This window comes from Bos taurus, chromosome 8 (assembly GCF_002263795.3).
Source record: "Bos taurus isolate L1 Dominette 01449 registration number 42190680 breed Hereford chromosome 8, ARS-UCD2.0, whole genome shotgun sequence".
Taxonomy (NCBI): Eukaryota; Metazoa; Chordata; class Mammalia; order Artiodactyla; family Bovidae; genus Bos; species Bos taurus.
The window spans coordinates 63,773,468-63,798,227 of NC_037335.1; the positions used below are offsets into that span (position 1 = coordinate 63,773,468).

Consider the following 24,760-nt stretch of genomic DNA (forward strand, 5'->3'; position numbering starts at 1 on the left):
GAGGTGAGAGGGTGTCTCCCAGCCATGTTGTATCTCCATTTAAAATCAGATTTATTCAGTGACTTGTCCACTTTTCTCAGGAAGTGACAGCTGATGCATAAGGAGTTCCTGAGGTGCCTTGTCCAGATCTAACCAGGGAAATCAAGGAAAAGACAATCTCCAGATTGCTCTGGCTGACGCTGCTGCTATAAGATGATGTTAATTCTGCTGTTTACAGAAATAAGTCCAGTGTGAGTTGAGGCTTTTTGGTGTGTTTAAAGCCAGATGGTATTTCCTGCCTTGATCAGCCTCAGAGCTTTGGTTCCCATGACAACCTCCAAGTTCCACTACTGCAACTTCTCCATTCTCTGAGCTTCTTCCTCTTCCACCATTGTGCCAGGGTCCCTGGAGAAGAAAGCCACTAACTAGCAGCTTGTGCATGGGACTTTACAGTTTACAACGCACCCCAGCATTTGTTACTTGATTTACTCCTCACCACAGCCTTGCCAGATAGCACTTGCTATTTCCTCCATTTCACAGATGGGAAAACCAAAGACTCAGAAATGAGGCAATCTGCCCTCTCAGCCGTTAGTGATGTCAGCAGGACTCAAAGCCAGGTTTTATGACTTTGGACCTCATGTGGGGCCCACTGTGCCAGTGTGCCCCATCCATCAGACCACCTACTCACTTAGGATTCCTGTGGTCAATTCCATACAGATAGGGATCTAGATCAAGGTGTGACATCCTTAGCAAAGTTATTTAACTTCTCTGTACCTCGCCTTCCTCATCTGTAAAATGGGTAGTAATAGTGGTCCTTCTAGATGGACGGGAGGATTGAATTAGCAAAACCACAGTAGGGCTTCCCAGGTGGGTCAGTGGTAAAGAACCTGCCTATCAATGCAGGAGATACTGGTTTGATCCCTGGGTCAGGAAGATCTCCTGGAGAAGGAAATGGCAACCCACTCCAGTATTCTTGCTTGGGAAGTCTCATGGACAGAGAAGTCTGGCAAGCTATAGTCCATGGAGTTGCAAAGAGTTGGATAGAACTTAACAACTAAACAACAACAAAACTACAGTAAATGTTTGCTGAGAAGCCTGGGTGAGTCTCGGTTCTATTTTAACCATGTCGTGACCTTGGATGGGTCATTTTGTTTGCTGATTCCTGTTTCCCCTCTGTGTAAGAGGTGACAGCATTATGGTGCTCATATGGAATTCACGTGTGATGAGATTAGTGCACAGAAGGTGCCTTAGAGGGACACTCTCAAACTGCAGCAGGTATATGGATCCTCTGGGGACCTTGTGAAGATGCAGATTTTGGCTCAGGAAGGCATTTCTTACAAGCACTCAGTTCAGTTAAGTTCAGTTCAGTCGCTCAGTCGTGTCTGACTCTTTGCAACTCCATGAATTGCAGCACGCCCGGCCTCCCTGTCCATCACCAACTCCCAAAGCACTCAGGGGATGCCAGAGCTCCTGGTCCATGGACCACTCTGAGAACAAAAGCCATAGTGAGAAAACCACCATACAAGTATTATTAACGATCAGTAATGCATAGTGCTCAGTGAAGCCATCTGGTCCTGGACTTTTGTTTACAGATTCAATTTTACTTTTAGTGATCGGTCTGTTCAAATTATCTATTCTTTCTTGATTAAGTTTTGGTGGGCTGTATGTTTTTAGAAACTTGTCCATTCCTTCTAGGTTGCCCAATTTGTTGGCATATAATTATTTATAGTATTCTCTTGGGGATTTTTGTATTTCTGTGGTATTGGTTGTGATTTCTCCTCTATCATTTCTTATTTTGTTTATTTGGGTCTTTTCTCATTGTTTCTTGGTGAGCCTAGCCAAAGGTTTGTTGATTTTGTTTACCGTTTAAAAAAAAAAAACTCTTGGTTTTATTAAATTTTTAATCTCTATTTTATTTCCTCTCTGATCTTTATTATTTCCTTCCTTCTACTGACTTTAGGGTTTTTTTGTTCTTCTTTTTCCAGTTCTTTTAGGTGGTAGGTTAGGTTGTTTATTTGAAATTTTTCTTGTTTTTTGAGGAGGGCCTGTATCACTCTGAACTTCCCTCTTAGCACCATTTTTGTTGCATCCCACAGATTTTGCAGGACTAAGTTTTTATTGTCATTTGTCTCAAGGTGTTTTTAAATTTCCACTTTGACTTCGCTGATTTTTTTAGTGGCATGTTGTTTAGTTTCCATGTAACCATTTATTTTTTTCTCTTTCTGTGGTTTCATGTTGTTGTGGTCAGAAAAGTTCCCTGAAATAATTTCTATGCCCCCTAAATTTGTTGAAGCTTTTTTTGTATCCTATAATGTGGCTTATCCTAAAGAATGTTCCATATGCTCTTGAAAAGAATGTGTGCTCTGGTTTTTATGGACACAATGTCCTGAAAATATCAATTCAGTCTAACTATTCTATTGGCATCACCCAGAATCTGTTGTCTTATTGATTTTCTGTCTGGAAGATTTGTCCTTTGATGTCAGTGATATGTTTAAGTCTCTCACTATTATTGTATTCCCATCAATTTCTCCCTTTATGTCTGTTAGTATTTATGTATTTAGGAGCTCCTATATTGGGTATACATACATATGTTAATGACTATAATATCCTCTTCTTGTAGAGATCCTTTTATCATTATGTAGAGTCTTTATTCTCTTTCTTTATGGCCTTTGTTTTAAAGTCTATTTTGTTATGTGAGTATTGCTACCTCATGCTTTCTTGTCATTTCCATGATTACGTTACTATCCAAAGCGATCTACAGATTTAATCTGATCTCTATCAAATTACCCATGACATTTTTTACAGAACTAGAACAAATAATCCTAAAACTTATATGGAACCATAAAAGGCCCAGAATTGCCAAAGCAATCTTGAGGAAAAAGAACACAGTTAGAGATAAAACACTCCCAAATTTCAGATAATACTACAGAGCTACAGTAATCAAAACAGTGTGGTACTGGCACAAAAGCAAACAAATGCATAAATGGAACAGAACAGAGAGCCCACAAACAAACCCACATACCTACAATCAATTAATCTTTGACAAAGAAGATAAGAATAAACAATGGAAAAAAGACAAGTCTCCTTAGCAAGTGGTGGGGGAAAGCTAGACAGCCACATATAAACCAGTGAAGTCAGAATACTCAAATGAGTATTGAGTCAGAATACTCAAAATACTCAAATAAACTCAAAATGGCTTAAAGACTTGAATATAAGATATGACACTATAAAACTCCTAGTAGAGAACATGGGCAAAACATTCTTTGACACAAATCACAGCAATGTTTTCTTAGGTCCATCACCCAAGGCAATGGAAATAAAAGCAAAACTGAACAAATGGGACCTAATCAAATTTATATGCTTTTGCACAGCAAAGGAAACTATAAACAAAATGAAAAGACAATTTACAGACTGGGAGAAAATATTTGAAAATGATGTGACCAACAAAGGCTTAATTTCCAAAATACACAAACAGTTTATACAAGTGATAAACAAAAAAACAACCCAATCAAAAAGTGAGCAGAAGACCTAAATAGACATTTCTCCAAAGACATACAGATGGCCAACAGGCACATGAAAAGATGCTCAACATTGCGAACTATGCAAATCAAAACTACAATGACATATTACCTCACACTGATGAGAATGGCCATCATTAAAAGTATACAAATAATAAATGATGGAGAGGGAGTAGAAAAAAGGGAACCCTCCTACACTGTTGGTGGGAATGAAATTTGGTATAGCCACTATGGAAAACAGCATGGAAGTTCCTTTAAAAATTAAAAATAGAGCTACTATATGATCGAGCAATCCCACTTCTGGGCACATATCCAGAAAAGATGAAAACTCAAATTCAAAATGATACATGCACCCCTATGTTCATGGCAGCACTATTTATAATAGCTAAGACATGAAAGCAATCTAAATGTCCACCAACAGACGAATAGCTAAACAAGATGTGGTGTATACATATACAGTAGAATATTACTCAGTCATTAAAAAAGAATGAAATATGCCATTTGCAGCAACATGGATGGACCTAGAGATTATCATACTAAGTAAAGTAAATCAGACAGAGAAAGACAAATACCATGTGATATCACTTATATGAGGACTTCCCCTGTGGCTCAGAAGGTAAAGCATCTATCTGCCTACAATGTGGGAGACCTGGGTTCGATCCCTGGGTCAAAGATCCTCTGGAGAAGGAAATGGCAATCCACTCCAGTACTCTTGCCTGAAAAATCACATGAACAGAGGAGCCTGGTAGGCTACAGTCCATAGGGTCGCAAAGAGTCGGACATGACTGAGCGACTTCACACACTTCATACATCACTTATATGTGGAATCTAAAATATGATACAAATGAATTTATTTACAAAACAAAAACAGACTCAGAGACATAGAAACTTATGGTTATCAAAGAGGAAAGGGGGAAGGAGGGATAAATTAGGAGTTTGGGATTAGCAGATATAAACTATTATACATAAAATAGATAAAAGTCCTCCTGTATATCCCAGGGAACTATATCCAATAAAGAATATGAAAAAGAATAACTGAATCATTTGGCTGTATACCAGAAACTAACACAACACTGTAAACCAACTATACTTCAAATAAACAAACAAATAAAGCAGAGTGCCATGCCCATAAGCCTCCAGTTATAAACTTACTTGAAAATTCAAGAAACTTGGAGAGCCCACTGGAAGTGTCAGCAGGAGCCCATTTGGAGAGTTTTTCCAGGTGGGAAGTTTCTATCAGGAGAAGGGCTCCTTAGGGGTCACAGCCCCAGGCTCTGTGCATCCTAGAACCCCCACAGGGCTCTTGGGAAAGATATATCTAATCTTGGGGCTCAACAGAGGATGTGAAAAGTCAGTGTGTTATATCAAGTACATCAAAATATACTCACTGCTAATGACTTGTGCAATTGTTCAAAAAAACTAAAACTTTTAAGTAAAAAAAAAAAATTACCTATGGCTGATTCATGTTGCAGTTTGACAGAAAACAACAAAATTCTGTAAAGCAATTATCCTTCAATTAAAAAATAAATTAGAAAAAAATCAATGTGATCCAAGAATGCTAAGTGAAGTGGATCAAAGTAGAAAGAGATATTCCATGAGTCTAAAGAATACAGGAGACATGAGTTTGATGCCATGGTCTGGGAAGATCCCACATGCCATGGAATAACTAAACCTGTGTGCCACAACTATTGAACCTGTGCTGTACAGCCTGTGCTCTGCAACAGCAGAAGCCACCACACTGAGAAGCCCATGTACTGCAACTGGAGAGTAGTCCCTGCTCTGTGCAACTAGAGAAAAGCCCATGCAGCAACAAAGACCAAGCACAGCCAATATATAAATAAATAAAATTATTAAAAAAAAATAAAGAATACAGTCTATATCTTGTGCTTTTTTCCTCCAATTATTTCTTTGCTCTGAATTCTTTATGATTGTAGGTTGCAAACTGAATTTTGTGGGTTAAATTCATTGCTATTCAATAATGGTGGTGGTAGTTTAGTCACCAAGCCGTGTCTGACTCTTGCAACCCCATGGACTAGGGTCTGCCAGGCTCCTCTGCCCATGGACTTTTCCAGGCAAGAATATTGGAGTGGGGTGCCATTTCCTACTCCAGGGGTCTTCTCCATCCTGGGATCCAAGCCATGTCTCTTGTGTCTCCTGCATTGGCCAGTGGATTCTTTACTACTAGTGCTACCTAGGAAGCCCTAAGAATACTGGAGTAGGTTTCTGTTTTCTTCTCTAGGGAATCTTCCTGACCCAGGGATAGATCCCATGTCTCCTGCATTGCAGAAGGATTCTTTACCACTGAGCCACCAGGGAAGCCCCTTGCTATGCGATTAACAAATATTTTCCAATTGTTCTTTCAATTCATTTGGACAGTGCATCCCTGGCCCTGTTGCAGTTCCATAACCTAGCTCCTCTGGCTGCTACCAGCTCAGGGTTCCTTAATGTGGCTGTGCTGAGTTGCAGTTCCAGCAGAGCACAAACATTCCCTGCACTGCAGCTAGTGAGGAAGAGCTCATGTGGCCCTGACCCTCCAGGAACAGGGAGAGGAAATGAGCGATTACAACAGCTGATGACCCACAGACACTCATCCAGTGCCCTGCATGGTATTGAGCACTGGAACTCGAAGTTAACCCTTGCTCTGCCTTATGAGCCAGGACTGTCACCACCCCAGTGGATCATAAGCTCTGCCAAGGCAGAAACTTTGATTTGCCCTCTGGACATCCCCAGTGCCTAGGACAGTGCTCCATCAGCGGATTTCCCTGACTGTCCAGTAGTTAAGACTCCCAGCTTTCACCGCGGTGGGGCGGTGGAGTGGTGGGGCGGGGAGTGGGGGGGTGTGGTTGGGGAATCTAAGATCCCACTTGCCACGTCATGCGGCAAACAACGACAACAACAAAATCCCACAGATTTCGCTTACCTGAGGAAGCTGCCACCATGTACACAACATGCTGGCAAGTCTGCTGCCTCAGGTGGCCTGACAGACTCTCCCCCAGAGGATTCCCTCTGACTTCAGGCTTTTGGCCACTGTCCCTTATGAAGAATTAGTAAAGTTAATTTCCCTTGAAACCACCTCACCAATGAAGCGAACCTACAGAAGCTTCAGGAACTCTGGAGTGTAGTCTCCAGTTCTAGGTTCTTCTTTACAGCTTAACTTCCTCTCCACACATGCACAGCCTCACACTCATAATGCCCCAGCTCACAGGCCGGCCTCCGTAGGCGCAGACTCTGAGTACACACTGGCCTGCAGCGCCTAGTTTAGGCAACGGTCTGGAGATGGACCCCTGCGGCAGGGCAGGGAAAGTGGAACTCGGCAGACGGCGGCAGGGGCCTTGTCACCGGAAGCGCAGAGGCTGGTGGTGGAAGTGGGCATCGGAGGCCCTGGGGCCCGTCAGTGGAGTAAGTGTCCAAGCCAGTGCTGAAGCTTTTCTGAAAACGCTCGTCTGTGACTCAAAGGGAGTGTTTCTTATTTTGAGTAAAGTGGAGACAATTATTCTTTTGAAGGAACTACGAACAAGTGAAGCAGAGAAGCCCCGAGGCCCCTGGAGATAGGAAATGAAGCCAAGAGAAGAGGCTGGAGGGCAAGGGAGCACGAAGTGCCTCAGGGAGCAGGCCCGCCTTCCCCAGGGGCTCCCTTCCCCCAGAGCCCGGACAAGGGCGGCCCCCCTCATTCCTGCGTGTTTTCTGCGCGGGGCTCTGGTTGGGACCTGCAGTCCATCTAGACACCTCTGATGAAGGGGACAGAAAGGTGCGTGTACATAGGTGGAGGGGGGCAGGGGGCAGAGGGGAGAGAGCAAGACCCTACGGTGGTTACTATCCTTCAGACTGAAGAGCAAGGGTGAGAAGGTGAACACTGACGGAAGGGTGGAGGACCAGCCAGGTCATGAGCTCTCCTTTTCTTCCTTTTACAGCAAAAAATACATAAAATTTTACTATTTTAACAGTTTTTAAAGTGTACAGTTCAGTGGCACTAAGCACACCCACAATGTTGTATATCTGATACACCCATCACCATTATCTAGTTCCAGGGCTTTATCCTGACCCCAAAACGAAACTGCCTACACATTAAGCAGTGGCTCCCATTTCCTCAGTCCCCAAATCTCAGCTTCCCAATCCAAATCTCTATGGATTGACCAATTCTATACATTTCATATAAATGGGAATCACATACTATGTGGTCTTTTGTGTCTGGCTTCTTCTTTTCTTGGCTTTTTTCAAATTTCATCCATGTTGTGGTGTGGATCATTACTTCTATGGCTGAACAATACTGCACTGTGTGGCTAATCCCACTTTTGTATATCCATTCATCCACTGATGGCCATTTGGGTTATTTCTACCTTGTGGCTATTGTGAATTGTGCTGCTATGAATATTTGCATACAAGTTTTTGCTCGACTATCTATTTTCAATTCTTTGGGGAAGGAGTAGAGTTGCTGGGTCATATGGAAGTTTGATATTTATTGAGGAACCACTTCCCCTTCTTTTTACAGATTTTCACAGACTCAGGAGGCTGGAACTCAAAAGTGAGCTAGAACAATGTTTCTCAGATTTTGGATTTCACACACCTCTAAAACTAAAACTACCATGACCACCACCCCCACCAAAGTAATAGGGACTTGCGTCAGGAATAAGGCCAACCTCATAAAATGAGTATATTTCGAGTCAGGTAAACTCTTTGCCTTGTACTTCTTTTCCTATCACCTCCACCATTGGGTCGTTTGGCAAACACTTGCCTGGTCCAATCTGCATCCAAAGTCTGAGTTTCCCTCTCCAGCTGCCTTGGGCTTGAGCAGCCTCTGGGGGCCCATCTGGGGGATGCTCTCCTTTCTAGGTAGCCCTGGTCCCTGAAATGTTCTTCCTCATGGAGAGTTGGTCCTACTCCCAGTCTCCCCAGTCTTTGCTCCCCACTCTGGGGGTCTCACAGACATTGGCCTCCTTTCACTTGTTTTGGGACTGGGACCTATGCTACTTTCTGTCTCCCAAATGCTCTATAGGGCTGAACACAGCCAACATGAGACACTGAGAGCAGAAGAGGTAGAGATAAGGGAGTCCCCCAATTTGTGAAGATTCTTAGCAGAAACAAAGAGAATCTCCAAGCTGTATGGGTGTGTGTGTGTGTGTGTGTATGTATAGTATTATAGTATTTCATAAACACCTCTCCTCCTACACACACAGAAAAAGTTGTGAACAAGCTATAAAGACTAACAAAGTTTTGTTTTGTGGTTGGCTTGGCTTATCCCAGTTCAACATTTCTGTGTGGAAAGTCAGCAAGATAGCATGGGGAGAATTCAGAGCTGAGGTCTGCATTCAAATCAACCTTCCCCCGTTACAGGGCAACCTTGGTGAAGTTAATATGTATGCCACGCTCACCAAATTGGTGGAAAAGGGATTTTAAGGCAGACTCATGAGATTATCATGAAGGTGAGGCTACAGAAGTGCCCAGCACACCATAGGCACTTGCTCCGTAAAAGTTCTCACTGGAAGAAATCTGAGCAGCATTTTATACCTTCTATGAGCAAAATCAAAGTGAGAAGACATTATTTAATATACATTTGGCAAACAAAAAATACTTCAAAGAATCAAGTCCCTGTATGAAAGAACAATAACAGAAAGAAGTGTTTAATGGTAAGGAACACAGGAACACACAGCAGGGCTGAAACAAAACAGCATTTTGGTCTCTTATCAGAGGATCCAGGGGCTCTGCTGAGGTCAAACCCTGTCCCTGCCACCTGGACAGTGGGACAAGGTCTCCCAAAAGAGGAAGGCCATGCCCTGTGTCCATGAGCCCCACAGAGGCAGTTCCAACGGGAACTGGGAGGGACCTTACACGGAAGGCAGTTGGCTCAACCTACTGGGCAGGAAGGACCCTGAGGACGGGCCCTGGGTGGTCCCTGCCTTAGGAAGGAAGCTGAAAAGGGGACTTACCACCCATCTCCCCTAGGGAGGAGATTCAGTCCCTGGCTGGTCCTGCCGAATTTGGTACTGACTTCAACAGGGAAAGAATCAGGTCTCTTTATATGCTGAATAGAATCTGTTGTCTGATTACCTTGCCTGAAAAAAGTACAGGTGGTGCTTTACAACACCTTCAGTCTGGGCTGCAGAATCTTCCTAGGAAGGGTTCCAAGCCCTCGAGATGTGCTTTCTTGGAAGGTCAGTGTAGATGTCCACAACTGTCTAGCCCGGGTCTGGCCTGCTGGGCAGTGTCCATAGGCAGCTCTGAGGCAAGAACAAACTGGAGGGGTTTCCTGCTTCCTTTTTGCCCTGGATCAGCTGCTGCAATCAGGCTGGAAGGCCTTCCTGCTGCTTTCTGTCCACCTTGGTGGGAATCCCAGTGACATAAACACCAGAGTTGGCCACAGCTGGAGGGTGGGGATCCACCTCCAACCCTCACCGCTTCAGGGCTCCAATGCCAGCAGAGCCACCCAAGCTGTGGCTAGCTCTGGCTGGAGGCTGCTGCTTCTGGCCCCACCCACCCAGCCCGACTACATCAGGGCAAGCAGGAGTAGGCAGAGGGATTAATAGAAGATTTCAAATAGGCAACCATCATGGAGATTTCTCCCATCTGCAGAGCTCCACATAGTATGAAAAGGGTCTTCACCTTCACCTGACCCTCAGAACACTCCCCCCCGGGAACCAAAAGGGAAACCCAGGCTCAAGGAGGGGAAGAAACACAGAACCCATTAAGATGAGGCTGAGCCAGAACCCAGTGCTAGGACTGGCTATATCGGTGCTATGCGTTCAAAGAAAAGAACCAAAAATTGGAATAACAGATATCTAACATACCCCAGGGAGAAGGCAATGGCACCCCACTCCAGAACTCTTGCCTGGAAAATCCCATGGACGGAGGAGCCTAGTGGGCTGCCGTCTATGGGGTCGCAGAGTCGGACATGACTGAAGTGATTTAGCAGCAGCAGCAGCAATATACCCCAATGTTTAACCCATAAATGTCATACACTGCCTGCCTTCACACACTGTCCCCCCAACTGGGGAGCACTTTCTCTTCCCCACCTGCCAGCTGTGCTGACTCACCCTTTTGGACCCAGTCTTTCGAACAGGGCACATCCATGCCGACCTGAGCTGTCACCCACGATGTCCTCACCTTTATAAAGCACACACCTTTATTATGATTGCTTGTAGGCACTTATGTGCTTGTCTCTTCTATGCTATGTGGATTCTAAGAGCAGAGGTGAGTTTTTTTCATCTCTGAATCCAAAGCACAAGGAGAGGATGGCACAGGGTAAATGCTCAGTAAATGTACGGTGAATGAAAAAGTAAATGTCTTCTTGCAAAACTTGCGGCCTCCATGTAATGGTCTAGTGCTGAAGCAAGGAGGTGGGAGCCTTCTCCTGGCCACTGGGGACAGGGCTCAGACACGCAGCACTTGCCAGATAGCACACTGTACCAGCACTGGGAAATGATGATCTGACCCTGCAGGAGACACCGTGGATGCAGAGCCCCCTGAGCAGGATCCTGCTCAGATCCTCTCCATCAGAGGATGCCCTCACCATGATGTCCCACTGCCAAGCAGAGAGCTGCTGGGAAGAGGCAGTTTACCAAAGACCCTGACCCAGCTGAGGGCCTTGAGTGCCCCTGGGCCCACCCCCAGCTGCTGTGAGGCCTCATGACTGCTGCCCAGTCACAGGAGGGTTTCCCTGACAGTGTTCAGGGAACCCGTCTGGTAAGAGTGCTGTGAAGCAGCATTCTGTGATCAAACATGTGGGAAATGCTACCAGTCATATCGACTCAATGGCCATGAGTTTGAGCAAACTCCAGGAGATGGTGAAGGACAGGGAAGACTGGTGTGCTGCAGCCTGGGTGGCAAAGACTTGGACATGACTGAGCTACTCCTCCATGTGTGGAGTTCTAAGGATTCTGAGGTGTATATAGCAAAAATTATGTGACTGGGTTTTGACCCAGTATCTGCCTAACCTATTAACCACAGAGCCTCACCCCCACTGGCACATATACATTCCCTCTCCCTTTATTTTTTATTAAAAAACCTGTTAACATTTTATGGAAGTAGGGTTTCAAAGAACGTACTTTGAGGAATGCTGATGGATCACCTCATAGGGCCACCAGGAAGTGGGTGACCATGGTCCAGAAAGGGTGCCAAGGATCTCTCACCAACCAGCCCACAAACTTCCTGGGAGAAAAAGACTCAGAACCACTGAGTCCAGTGAAAAAGATGAAGGAAGCAGCTGCTGTGAGCCTGTTTTCCCATCTGCCAAATGAGAATGAGCAGACTATCTGCCTGGGGTCACTAGATGAGATCTTGGAGGTGTGCATTTGTGGAAAGCTGACTCCCAGCACGACTCCTGCATGTCACACAGATTCTATCAAACTTACCCAAGTGACAGCTGTGCAAATACAGGAGTGACGAAAAGGGCAGGAGACCAGCAAAGAACGGACACAAAACCTCACAGCACCTAACTCAGGGGTCCATGTGTATTTTAGGGACAAACAACCCTACACATACTGATAGGCTCTGAAGATATGAATACGTTAAAACCACGAGAATCCCTGGTGCCTCTAGCCCCAGGAGTCTATGAGAATCGGCAAAAGCATGGCCTCAGAAGCCCACTAGACCCAGGTCTCAGCCAGCTCCGCTCCTTCCCGGCTGGGGAACTGGCCTGCAGCTCCACTCCTCTGTGTCTGTGTCCCCAGCATGCAGGATGAGGTTAAACCATGCCAGCCCCCAGGCTGGTGGTGAGGAGAGATGACACTGGAGTCCAGCAGCCGCACAAAATAGGTGCTCAGTGATTGTGTCTCCTTAGAGAAGGTTGGGATGCGAGGAACATTTATTAAGGCGTCTGTCAGTGATGTCTAAAACAAAACCTCTTTCTCCAGTTATGTGGGAAGGTGGCTTCTACAGGTGGGAGGATGAAGGAGGAATAGCACCTGCTGGATCGACGGACGCGAGGGAGAACACAATGAGACTCCAGGAAGCACGGTCATGACTGCCTCTAGCAGCCAGCAGAGGGGGAAGGGGCGCTCATGGCCAGGAGAGGGGGAGATGAGAAGCTGTACCTCCTAAGGAGACCAGTGTGCAGCCAAGCAGAGATCACAGTAAAGGTGACAACTCTGCAAAGGCTCCCATCCACTGTGCATGTCCCACAGATCAGGTACTTGACGCACGCTGGCTCTAAGCACCAACAGAGAAGCCAAGTTACCTGACCCTGGCCACACAGCTGGCTAGCCGCGGGGCTGGACCAGAACGCTGAGCCTGAGTCCAGAGCACACGCTCTCTCCACTTGTCCGTGCTCCCCCTCAGGACAGGACCATCCATTCACATCTTCTCTTACCATCAGGGTCCTCAAGGGTGGGGACTGGATCTGACTCATCTCAGCACCCCCAGCACATGGCAGAAACGCAGCAAGTGTTGGTTGAATGAATTACATGCTTGAAAACATTTCAGAAACCTGTTGGACCTAAAAGTCAAAGTCCCTTTCCCAGAATATGACACAGTAGAAAACTACACGAGCTGACTCCCTCCTGAGGAATGTGACCTGAGGAAAAATTCCAAATTCGCCTAGAAAGTGTGAGCACCTAAGTCCCTCTACAATAGAATATATAAGAGTCTTCTGCTCCCGCTCAAAGTGGAAAAGCCCTACAGTGTTACGGGGTGAGCAGCATGGAATATCAGAGCATTGTATTGCCTGACCACAGACAAGGAGACTGAAGGTCCGGAAGGAAAAGAGATCCCTCAAGGTGACACCTTGGGCCTCCCCCTTTTTCCTATATAAAAGGCTGCCTCTGCAAGAAAGAAAAATGCATTCAACATACACATCCTGAACAGCTGTTGTGTGTTGCCTACAGCAGGTGCAGAGACGTGCTAAAGCAGAGTCATCACACAGAACAGTGAGGGGCCCCAGTGGCTGGAGGAGTGAGTTCTGTGTAAGGGAGCGGAGAAAGGCTTCATTTGATAGGCGACATTAGGAACCATTAGGGATATGTTAGAAGGTCTAAGGGAAATATGGAAGAGTGGCTAATCTTGCCCCAAAATATGTGTTTCCCCATCTAAGTACAGAGTTCTGTATTATGAGGCCACTACTGGAACAACGACTACACTTCCAAGTCTCCTCTGCATCCAGGTGGGGCCACATGACTATGAGTGGCCGATGGGACATAAGATGGAGGAACCAGTGGAATGTGAGCAGTTAAGAGCAAGACAGCTAAGAAATGGCTATATGCCTTCTTCACCATCCCTTTCCCCTCTGCCAGCCAGAAACAAAGACTCGGAAGCTCCCAGGAATGGCAGAGCCACAGATGAAAAGAGCAGGGTCCCTGAATCACCATGTGCTTCTGCCAAGCAGAAGCAGCCACATTGGACTTCATGGGAGAATAAGTCTCTACCGTGTCGGACTTTTGTTACAGCAACAAGCATCACCAACTACTCCAGCAGGGAGGGGGAAATGGGTGTTTGGGGACTAAGGCACAGTGGTGTGCCAAGGCATAGTGTGTTTCAGGCAATGGGGAAGGTCTGATGATGGTGGGAGCATCGGCCATGTGAAGAGGATACTGAGATTCAGAAAGCTCACGCTGCTGACCACAAGGAGGAGGGTCACGTGCAGGGATTGTTTCCAGGGGCCCTGGTGTTGCTGGCGCTACTCTCGAAGGAAGAGTGGAAATTGTGAATGGTTTCCTGTAAAATCTGTCTCTCGCGTCCCTGTGGGGGAAATTGAAAACAGACAGAGAAAGTCTTGTTAAATCTTTTAACCATTAATTCAGTTGACATAGTGCTGTTAACATTTAACTCATACTTGAAAAACCCATGGGCGTCTTGGAGAAAACAAATTACCTAATTGAAAGAGCACTGGGTTTAATAAAAACATTCTGAGTCAGCACCCACAAACACAGCATGCCAGGGCTGGAGAGCCCCCCAAGATGCAGAGGTCCAATCTCCCAGAGAAGGACTGGCAGAACCCAGACAGCAGGCATGACTTATCCTGGGTCATTTGGCCCAGAACGGACATCTCCTACCCTGCCCTGCTCTGTGCATATTTCTAGCCATCACATTTCCAGGGAATTTTCCAGGAGCCGAACTTTCTGATACAGACTCAGATCTGAACTGCCTTGACTCCCCTTTGTCCAAAAGATGACAGGTCCGTCTCCATAGTGATTCACTTCTCACCCCATCCTTGCAGACTCCCCTCCTAGTTGCCACCCTTTACACACACATTTTAAGATGGGAAAAGAGGGGGGATGTGGACATTTCTTTAAATCCAAAGAACATCTTTACTGAATATATAACTGAGAGGCAGTGATACACAGAGATTAATAACAGAGACTGGAATCAAACAGCCTGGGTTCAAATCCCAACCTCTCCCCATTTACAAGCTGGGTTACCTGGAACTAGGTACTGCATCTCTCTGTGACTTACTTTCTATAAAATGAAGATGATAATTGTAACTCAAAGGGTGCTGCTGACATTGGGCTGTGGGTGGGTAGCAGGAGGCTGGCATGTCCTGACCTCAGAGGGCAGCAGTGTAAATTAAAAAAAAATTTTTTTTAAACCAACAAATACATGTGGTCAAACTCTAAAATAAAATAGACAGCCAGTGGGAGTTTGCTGTGTGACACAGGGAGCTCAACCCAGTGTTCCGTGACAACCTAGAGGGGTGGGATGGGATGGGAGATGGGAAGGAGGTTCAAGAGGGAGGGGACATATGTGTGCCTGTGGCTGATTCATGATGATGTATGGCAGAAACCAGCACAATATTGTAAAGCAAGTATCCTTCAATAAATTTTTTAAAAAATAAAGCAAATAAAAAGTGAATAATCTCTGGAAATCTATTCCCTGCCAAGAGTAGGGGGGGAAAAAAAACCTCTACCAAACATGACTAGACTTTAACCTTCCTCTTCTTTCATTTCATGGACTGCCCTTTCCAGATCCCCAAGCAGGGACCTCTACTGCTGATGAGGCTCCTGGACACCAGAAGGGCAGAAGAGTCTCCCTTCACACAATCCATCCCAGACACCTGGAAAAGTGCCTTCAGGATTCCATCAACACACACCTAAAGGCTATGGGGCAAAGGTCAGAACATCAGAGGTAGGGTCAGAGGACCCCGAATCCCTACTCCACCACTCACTCTGTCCCAGGCGTGACCCCATGCTGCTGAGTTTCTACATCTCTAACAGGGGGAAGGCATTGCATGCTGGTGCTGTGATGTGGCTCAACCTGAGATAATGAACGGGGGTGACACTGTGCAGACTGCAGAGGGCTAAAAAATAAATAGAGGGGATGACAGCCATGTTATTATTAGACCACCTCAGCCTTAATTGCTTGAGAAATGAGGTCAGGGTGAGACAGGGTTCCAGCGCGCTCCTAACCTCAGGAGTGAGCCGTAGATGATGAAAACCATAATCGCTCCCTGCATCCACAGCTGATTGAAGATGATAATGATAATTGCCCTTTAAAAACCCCAGGCTTCAAAGGACCATCCAGATAATTCTCAAAAGAAAAAAGCAAATGGCCATTAAAAGTAGAAAAAAAACATGTTCAGTCTATCTAGTAGTTAAAGAAATGCAAATTAACACAAGGCATACTTCTTGGCCTATCAAATTAATAAAAATTAAAAAGCAAATGGATAGCATCCAGTGCTGGCAAGGGTGCCTCTGGAACTTATATCCACAGCTGGTGCAGATGTTTACTAGCTCCTTCTGGAAGGTATTTCAGGATGAAGTACTATATACCTCGATTTAGACTATTTGACTCCATAAATTTCAGTTTTTCTTTTTTTTTTAGATATCTATTCTGAGGAGATAATTAGAAAGGCTCATACACGAAGTTGCCCACTGCAGCACTATTTATAAAAGTTTGGATATCTACGTATCCAACAAGTAGGGATTAAAGAAAAATAATTTTAGTACATCCTAACAAACTTATTATATTAAAAAAGAGTTCTTAATGACATGGGTAACTGCATATATTTAACATTAAATGCAGTAAGTAGAATATAAAATTATAGATTTAAATTTATCTCAGCCACATAAAGAAAAATACTCAGCACAAAACACTGCAGAGTGATCTTCCCAAATACCAACAGCGTTGGTCTTTGGGTGGCTAGATTGTGATTCCTTTGTAAGTTCTTTTTCCCCTTTCTGGTACTGCATACATTTAGTACAATGAATATACACAGCTTTGATAATCACAAAAAAATAGGAATGGAAAGAAGCAATGGCTTAGGACCAACTAAAGGTGAAACTCAGGCTATCATTTCTGGTTAAACTTCTCCAATATATAAACCTGTTTGAAACTAACACACTAATAAGCAGACTCTGCTTATTCATAACTCGAATGCTGAGGTGGGTTCATCAGAAAGTCAAATGGTTTGCAGGCTGAGGGGCCACACTGCTTTGCTAATATTCATATGGCTGAGCCAGGTTTTGGGTGAATATTCATTAAAACAATTTTTTTTTGGCTAAAATATTCAAACTTTTTTGATTATGTAAGAAATACATTTTACATCACAACCCATGTAAATTGATGCAACTGAAACAAGCTTTAGTCTTCTTACCTGCAGAGAATGTTGATATTTTCTACTCTATTCTATTTCCCTTGTTAAAATGCTGCTCATGAACTACTAAAAAATTGATTCCACAAGCCCCCAGTGTGTTGTGGACTGCAGCTAGAAAGACATGGGGGCAAGGGGGCAAGGAGAGCTGGGCTTATCCTCTCCCACATGTCCTGAGTTCTCAGATACATATAGAGCATTTGAACCACAGTGGGTACTCTCTTGGCCAAGGTTGGGTTTCAGAAGTAAAAGGATGAATGTTAGGAGAAGCTCATGCCCTGGAGCAATCAAAGAGACAGGAGTCAGGGTCAGGCGGGTCCAGCCCAGAAGAGAAGCGGCCCCAGGCATCAAAAGAGCTCTTAGAAGCCACACTCAGTCTGAGAAATACTTTGCTCTTTCTAAGAAGCAGCACAGACTTGCAATGGTGACCTAGAGTAGGGAAGATACACTTGCTTTTGTGACATTCAGCTTCTCCCAATCACATCTTTGCTCTCAGATACAGTTGATGCACATGGTCCTCATTTCCACAGCATTCTGCCTGGCACAGCTGACCCTCCAGTAACAGGGCTACTATACAGCTATCGGTTCAGATCAGCCCCTTCCCTTTGCACCGATCTCCATGGGGGATAGCTTGACTTTGCAGGGTGGTGCCTGTGGGGAGGACATGGATGTCTTGGCATGTTGGAAGCACCTGGGATCTTTCAGCTGGGAGGTGTTCAGCTGAGGGCCCCAAGGAAGATCTTTGTTATGGGTTAAATGTTTGTGTCCTGTGTTGAAACCCTAACCCCTCAAGTGATGGTGGTGTTAGGCGGTGGGGCCTTTGGAAGATGATTAGGATTAGGTGAGGTCATAAGGGTGGGGCTCCCGTGATGCCATCCATGTCCTTACGAGAAGAGAGAAAGAGAGATTTTGCTTCTATTTTGGGCCACATGAGGAATTGAGAAGGTGGCAACGTGCAACTTGGAAGAGGAGCCTCACCAAACTCAACCACTCTGGCACCCTGATCTTGGACCCCCAGTCTCCATACTGTGAGAATTAAACTTCAATTTATAAGCCACCCCATCTAAGGTACTTTGTTTTGCAGCCTGAACTATGACAATCACCAACAGCTGTTACTCTGCTTCTCTTGATGGGACCCTGTTTAGTAAACAAGGAGAAGGGGGAGGCCAATGGATTTGAGAGAAAACTATAAAAAATGTCCTAGTCTGTACAAACTTTAAGAAAAATACCCTCCTTTGGAGTGGGGCTCAAGACGTCCTATCATCCACTCTGACGATGACTATTAAGTTGCCTAAGATTTGCAAACTAACCCAGTGTGTATTCTTTTTGTGATTCTGGACCAAAGAGGCCATGCCACAGACAGCAGAGGGGAGGTTTCAGAAATGCTGGCAGTTATCATCTACCAAGACTCAGACCCTGCTCCAGTGACACCCAGCTCCGGTCTTTCCACGCCCTCTAAGATCCTTACTGCCCCTCCATCTAGAACCTCTTTTGTCCTTCCTTTTTGACTGGTCCAGGCTTTCTTCCCTCACCTCCATCCTCTCCTTGGCTCACACGTCTGGCCCTTGCAGGCCTGAAGAAGGAAGGGTCCTAACTCCTGAGCTAGAGCCTCCTCACCGTCACTCACCTTGTCCTCTCACACAAGCCTCTGTGTATTTGCCTGGGTTACCCTCGACCACGCTTGGAGCCCTAATCTGTCCCCTCTGGCCTCCTCTCACACCAGGCTCCTTGCTCTCCATGATTCAGCCACTTCTTCAGTTCTTTTCGTTAATTAATTTTTAAAAACTTTTGGCCACACTGCAGAGCATGTGGGATCTTAGTTCCCTTAGGGATTGAACCCGTGCCTCCTGTAGTGAAAGCCTGGAGCCGTAGGGACCACCAGGGAAGGCCCGTTAGTTCTTTAAATACACCACACACGTCAGCGCAGCACCTGTGCACGTGCGCTTCCCTCTGCCGGTACCCTTCTTCTACCCCTGTGCCAGGCGGTTCTCATCTTCCTTCAGATGGCGGCCCTCCTGCCCTTCCTCGGGGATGTCTTCCAGGCCCCACCCTCTCACCGGGAGCTCTCCCAGCACAGTTCGCCTCTCCTGTGCTGGTGGATTACATCAAGGCAGGACAGCACACGGGTCAGGACACAGACACTGGGTTCTAATCCTGGCTCTGCCACTTACTGACTGGGTGATTACGGGCAAGTTCTCTGACCTCTCTGTGCCTCAGTTCCCACGTCTGTAAACTGGAACCAACCTCAGGGGCCTTCCGTGAGGGTGACATGAATGACTAGAAATGATGTGCTCAGAGCAGTGCTGGGCTCAGAGTGATTCTCCGTGCTCAGCACTCACACAGTACCTGGGACATGGCAGAGAGTCAAAGGACAATTTTTTCATGAATAAATCAATGGTCCAAAGACTTTGGTGCTGGCTTCGGGTGATCCACCCACAGTAAGCCACCCTAAGGTTTCTGTTCCCTGGATGAACCCTTCCCAGCAGCCAAGACCTGCCCACCTCCTGCCCTTCATGTCTAAGGGAAGAGCAGAAATGGTGCTGGTCTGGGAGTCAGGACTCACAGTGCCTCTTGGAGCCTCTGCTTCCCTCTCTGTAAAGTGAGGCAGTGAGTGTCCAGGACAGGTGAACAGAATCAAGGAAGGGACCTTACAAAGCAGAAAGAACACACAGCAAAGACCTGCAGAAAAATGCTCAGGCTCACATGCATGGGTAGCAATGCCAACCACAACATTTGGAAGGCTCACTTCACAGCCTTGATGTTGCTGGCTAGTCTCTTAAGTCGTGTCTGACTCTTTGTGACCCCATGGACTGTAGCCAGCCAGGCTGCTCTGTCCATGGGATTTCCCAGGCAAGAATACTGGCGTGGGGTGCCATTTCTTTCTCCAGGGGAATCTTTCTGACCCAAGGATTGAATCTGCATCCCCTGCATTGGCAGGCAGATTCTTTACCACTGAGCTAGTAGGGAAACACACCCCACAGCCTACAGACAAGCAAAACAGCGATGACAACAATGGCAATAAAACCAGCTCCCAACCTGAGTGGGCTAGGGGCAGGTTGGGGAAGGGTGGCAGGGCTGGCTGGAGAAGCTGCCTCCATACAGATCTGCCCTCCCCATCCCCAACTCTGCTCGTGGGCTGAGCAAGGGAAGTGGGCGGGTACCGGCCGCCCAAATTAACTAAGGAAATGTACGTGAAGTGATCTGTGAGCGACAAAATGCTACATGGATATTCACTTGCCACTGTCACTTCAGGTCTGATCAGTATTTCTGTGCCTACCCAGCAACATATAGACAGAACCATACAACAGTCACAGTCTCTGACATAACCTCATGTTGTGGCACACAGCCTGAGGAACAAGACAACAGAAGAAAAAGCATACAGGCAGACAAGTCCACTCTGACACTATTTATAATGGTAACATCCCATTATTGCCCAACGAGTGAGGAGCTGTAAGGCAACATGTGAAGAAGCATCATGTAAGCAAGCAATATTTTGGCCAATATTGGTTTGGCCAAAAACTTTGTTCGGGTTTTTCAGTCAGCTGCTATGGAATAAGAGACAAAAAAATCCAGCCCACAGTAGAAGGAAAGGCAGAAGGCAAAGGAATGTGAACAGCCCAAGAGCAACTGTACAGCCGCAGAGTGACTGGTGCCTCGCCTCTGTGTTTTGCTTGCTTTCTGCATATGTGCCTTTGGGTGGGTGGGTGGGGGCACTGCTAATCTTTAGCTTTAAAGCTAATGACAAAAGTGCAGGATGCCAACAATAATAACAGTGACTGGCAGATCTCTGTGTGCCAGGTGCTCTGCTGAGCATCTCAGTCCTGGCAGTCAGCCAGCCCATCACCCCCACCCTCCAGACCAGAAAGCTAGGCTCAGAGAGGGGTGCGGCTTGCCCAGGGTCACTGCAAGTGGAGGAGCTGGGTCAGCCTGACCTGGGGGCCTGTCTTCATCAACTAACACTGTGCTCCAGAGGGCAAAACCCAGCTCTGTGGGTTGAGATGATTGGAGGGAATATTTAAGCTGGATCTAAAGAGAAACCACCTTATGAGAAGAGAGGTCTTGGAAAAGGAATAGACATACTGGAAGGTAGTGACCCACTGGCCTTGAGAAGTGTGTGAGCGGGGCCAGCCTCCACCAGGCATGTGCGGGAGACCAAATCAGACCACGAAGGTCCTTGGAACACCAGGGCCAAGGATCCTAGTGAAGCTGTCAGCTGTTCGAAACAGAAAAAAAAAAAAAGATTGGGAACAATACCTTGCCTGCATTCAGTTCAGAAATTGCTGCCAAAATCTGCTGCCTGGATCCATCTGTCTTAATACCCAGCTCCTTCAAGTCGCCGTCGGTGAGTGTGAGGAATGCTTCCATATCCACCTGGGGAGAGAGAGGGGGATTTGCTACCATCTGCTCAGTGCCACACCTCTTTTTTCCCAACCACAACCGGACTATCATGATTATGAGCTATTAGTGCTTATTAGTAGTGAATTAATGATGATTTACTACTTTTCAATTCCCGGCTTTATGCTGAATGTTTATTTGAAAATATCATTAAAAATAAACTGTCCTCAGCTCTCACCCTGGAATTTTTAGAAGTGCATTCTAGAAAGACTCTGAAAACAAAATAAGTAAGGGAAGTCTGAGACAGTAATCTGGGTGACCAGAGTGGTAGAAAGCCAAGTCCTGCTGATAGAAAGTTCATTGCAATGTTGCTGCACTTTGAACAGTATAGGATACTGTACAGAAAATATGAGTATATGGTGGTACTTACCATGTTTACCCCCCAAGGACAAGAGAGATGCAGGCTGTGGAAAGACAGAGTGAGAAAAGAAACAAGCAGAAGCAATAAAGGCAAGAAAGACTGTGAAGAACTGAGGCAGAGAAAGGATCAGAAAATGGGCATCTCAAAGCTGTTCGATCCCTGGTTTTTACCGGAGAAATTCTAACATTTCTGGCATCCCTGCCGGGGCCTCAGCTCCAAGAGAATCCCTTTCTTTCAATTTTCATTTTACTTTCCTGGATTAAAAAAAAAAAATCTTGAACCAAGTTTGCATCAGTGGGGAAGGGTCTGCTCCCGCACCCAACACCATGCTCTCTCTGAGATGCAGAGAGGGCCCCTGTGATAACGATAAGCTCCCTGCATCTCTCAGGGGCTTTTCAGATCACAAGACACTGACAGGCTGAAGGAACAGGTGACATGGTTTTGATGGAAAACACCTGCCCCCTGATCCTACTGGCCACTCCCCTCCCCCCACCATCCCAGACCTGAGGCAGAGACCCCACACCCAGCCTGCGTGTGGGTCCCCGTGGCCAGCTCCTCAGAAAGCACGGAACACATGAAATAAAAGCAGCCAGCCATCTGCAAACAGGAAAGATTTTTTTGACAACGAGAAAAATTGCCACTGAAGTTTACGGCATCGAGAAGGCAGGAAGGACAGACTGGATAGGGCAGAAAAGCAAAAAAAAGGAAGAAAGTCGTGGCACTCCTGACTTCTTCTTGAACCGAAACACAGACTCCTTAACTGGGTCTCAAGCTTGCTGGAGACAAGGAGGGATTCTCGTGCTACATTAACTGTGACCATTGTCGTGCACTAAACTGGGCACTAGAATGTTCTAAGCCAGTGACTGTACCCTGGTAGCTAATGGGCCCACTGAGGAGTTTTATTTCGTTGACAGTAAAAATTTTAACATCTTATTGAGATGTAATTCACTTACCATACAATTCACCCATTTAAAGTGTAAAACTCAATGATTTTTTAGTACAGAGTTGTGCGATCGTCACCACACTTAATTTTAGAGCATTTTCATCACCCCAAAAAAGAAAACCCATACTCATTAGCAATCACTCCCATTCTCTCCTCCCCACATTCCCTGGCAACCACTAATCTACTTTCTGTCTCTACAGAGTTGCCTATTCTGGACATTGCATATAAATGGAGTCATACCATATGTGGCCTTTTGTGACTGACTGCTTTCTCTCAGCACAGTGTCTTCAAGGCTCATCTGTTTTGTAGAGTGTATCAGTACTTCTTTCTTTTTAATGGCCAAGCTACATTCCAAGGTAGAGTGATAACACATTTTATTTACTCATTCATCAATTGATGGGCATTTGGGCTATTTCTGCCTTTTGGCTATTATGAATAGTGTTGCTGTGAACACTGTGCAAATGTATGCTTTCGATTATTGTGGGCATATACCTACCTAGGAGTGGCATTACTGGGTCATATGGTAATTCTCTTCAACATTTTGAGAAACTGCCAAACTGCAGAACAGTAATTTTTTAAAATGTGATTGTAAGTGCTTTTAGGATTTTGAGTGAGAGCAAATAGGAACTCTTTTAGACTAATACAGACTCTTTATGTCCAGATACGTAACACAGACTCATTAGAATTTGCTTTTTACTTACTTTAAACCTAAAAACTAGCTAGGTAATCCCCTTCAACTAAAAGAGATCAGAACAGACACAAACTTTACTACAGACAGCAGAACTCAAAATTACAAAATTTTATTATAACACAAGCCAGAAAGTCCCCAGGATTTCACTGTTATGAATGAACCAAATGTGCTGAACACAAATTCTATTTCTTCAGCCATCTCAACGAAAAAGATCAATCCAGGCTTAAAGAATGACAACCTACCTATTTAGACAACTGTTTTATGCTACGATTTAAATGGACACTCAAAAAGAGTATTCTTACCTCTTGCTCCTCAAAAATGGGCTGATATTTCTCAAGTGATAATTTCTTAAGGATTCCAGTCAGTTCATCTTCAAGAGGGAAAGAATGTAAAATAAGACATTTTAGAATTTGGTAAAATTGCCTCAAGAGTGATCTTCAAACTTTCATAAAGTCGTGGTAATCTTATTTCAAATGAAATTCTACAAGAAGCCCCGACACAGAAAGCAGATCTACACTGCACTCCTGGGGTGCAGCTGCAGGTGGGTCTCAAGCCACGTGCTGGTCACACTCCCCCCTCAGGGCAGGCTCCCAGCATTCCCCAAACCCCAGATCGGGCTGTGAAGACAGAAGATGGGGGTCCTCATGGCTAGGCTGACTCTCCAATGGCTGCAACCACCATGTTCTTAGAGTTCTAGCTTCTGGGCCTAAAACCCTGCACTCTATCCCAGAACAATTTTAAATTATGATTTCTCAACTGCTGTTAGCTACCCTTGGAATAAACACTAAGACTAGCACCCCTCAGCTAGACAGAGAAAGACCTGGAGAGAATAGGCAGGCGGGCTTCAGAGTCAAGGTTTGGTATAAGCATTTGGAGACTGTGGGCTTCCTGAAGAAAAGGCGGGTCTGAGTGGAACGGGAGAGCCAGATGGACATAGACCAGGGGAAAACAGAAGATCTGGGGTATCAAGTTATCAGAACAGGGAGAGAGACAGGGAAGGAGACAAGACCAGCATCTGGGGGGTTTGGAGAAACATCCATTCACACATTCAAAAGGGGTTTACCAGACTAGGCACTGGGGACTCAACAGGGACCAAAACAGAACACAGGCAAGCTGACAAGGCGGTAAGGAAAAACAGAGCAGGGTGGGAGGGGCTGACAGGGGAGGCGAGAATGCTGTTTTATAGACGGTGGTCAGGGAAGGTCTCTCAGGAGCTGACGTTTTAGCAGTAAACGAAGGAGCGAGCTGTGCAGATACCAAGGCGAAGAGCACCAGCAGCATCCAGGCAGCGAGAACAGCAAGTGCAAAGGTCCTGGGGCAGTGGGTGCAGCTTACAGAAGAGTGGACTGGAGGTCAGGTG

General features: G+C 45.7%; 1 protein-coding gene across 2 annotated transcripts in view; it reads right to left on the bottom strand.

Moving 5' to 3' along the window:
- Positions 1–9,086: 9,086 nt before the first annotated feature.
- ANKS6 (ankyrin repeat and sterile alpha motif domain containing 6) overlaps positions 9,087–24,760 on the bottom strand; it is a 54,026-nt gene continuing 38,352 nt past the window's right edge. For both annotated transcript variants that reach the window (XM_010807996.4, XM_002689736.6), the window contains exons 13-15: positions 23,703–23,770; positions 21,265–21,381; positions 9,087–14,162 (exon numbers count right to left, since the gene is read on the bottom strand). In XM_010807996.4, coding sequence (XP_010806298.2) covers positions 14,058–14,162; positions 21,265–21,381; positions 23,703–23,770 — 290 coding nt within the window. In that variant the 3' untranslated portion in view covers positions 9,087–14,057. The remainder of the gene's footprint in view (positions 14,163–21,264; positions 21,382–23,702; positions 23,771–24,760) is intronic.